The sequence below is a fragment of the Pundamilia nyererei genome, unplaced genomic scaffold (genome assembly GCF_000239375.1).
Source record: "Pundamilia nyererei isolate P.nyererei 1_Seehausen unplaced genomic scaffold, PunNye1.0 scaffold00307, whole genome shotgun sequence".
Taxonomy (NCBI): Eukaryota; Metazoa; Chordata; class Actinopteri; order Cichliformes; family Cichlidae; genus Pundamilia; species Pundamilia nyererei.
The window spans coordinates 81703-82809 of NW_005187708.1; the positions used below are offsets into that span (position 1 = coordinate 81703).

At 40.7% G+C, this 1107-nt stretch overlaps 1 gene segment (V, D, J or C); it reads right to left on the reverse strand.

Annotated features, from left to right (window-relative positions):
* Positions 1-1107, reverse strand: part of LOC102210889 (Ig kappa chain V-VI region NQ5-78.2.6-like) — a 73042-nt gene that overhangs the window by 68450 nt on the left and 3485 nt on the right. Inside the window, 2 exon segments of the V gene segment in view lie at positions 375-659; positions 805-992. Of these exon segments, the coding sequence occupies positions 375-659; positions 805-850 (331 nt within the window).

The following is a 1107-nucleotide window of genomic DNA, read 5'->3' on the forward strand; positions in this document are numbered from 1 at the left end:
GCTTCACAAGTTTGACTTTATTTTGGATTTTCTCTAATTCACATGGACCCTAAAGTATACAGACAGGCTTAAATAAATAGATCCACTAATAATAAAGGTCCTGATGGTTCTACAGTGTCTTTCACTTTGACAAGGCCACAGTTCTCATGAGTGTTTGACTCAAACTGGTAGTTTCTCTTTGCAGCATAAAAAGGATTTGTCAGACAGACCTCATTGGATCCAGAGCTTGAACTTTAAACCTCTTAAACAAGACTGAGACCCTCCTGTGTGCTAACAAACCAGAGGTTTAACAGTGTGTGGCTCCCTCTAGTGGATGTTGTGGAGTATTCTGTTGTCTTTGCTCCAAAGGTTTTTGTGCAGAGTTTTGCTGTTTCCTGTCACTGTGGGCTGCAGAGCACAGTAGTACACAGCAGAGTCAGACACTGCAGCAGAGGAGAGCTCCAGATGAAACTCCTGTTTTTCTTTGTCATGTATAAACTTCAGCTTTTCTGTTTGCTTTGAATAATCTGCCATAACAAGCTGTGGATGTGAACCAGACTTCTGATGGTACCAGAAAAGTGAATATACAGAGCCTGAATAGTTGCAGGAGAGAGTCACAGTGTCTCCTTCCAAACTCATCACTACATCTTTAGATGGTGTCAGTAAATCCTCAGAGGATCCTGAAAACAACAAAGACATATTTCACCATCATGTTTCTGCATCTTTAAACGTAGTTTATAAAAAGTGAATCAATTCAAACAACATCCAGATATTTTCATGTCCATCATCTCCTTTTACATCTCACTCCATCTTTTGATGACTCACCAGTCTGAAAGGAGACTATCATCATCCAAATGAAAAGCAGCAACATGATTTCCTCTTGGACTGAATGAACAATAGAGAGAACACAGCAGCTCTTCAGCTCCTACATGAAGCCTTTCATGTTCACTGCTGTAGCTCCTCCTCCAAAGGCTGCTTCTTCTGGATAGGCTTGGCCCTGGTTTCTGTGGAGCCTGTAAACAAAGAGCTTTGAATATTTGAAATATTTAGCAGAATGTAGAATAATCTCACTCATGTATTAAACAGCAGAAGTACACGTGTAAACCAGCCAGCATCAACACTGGGCTT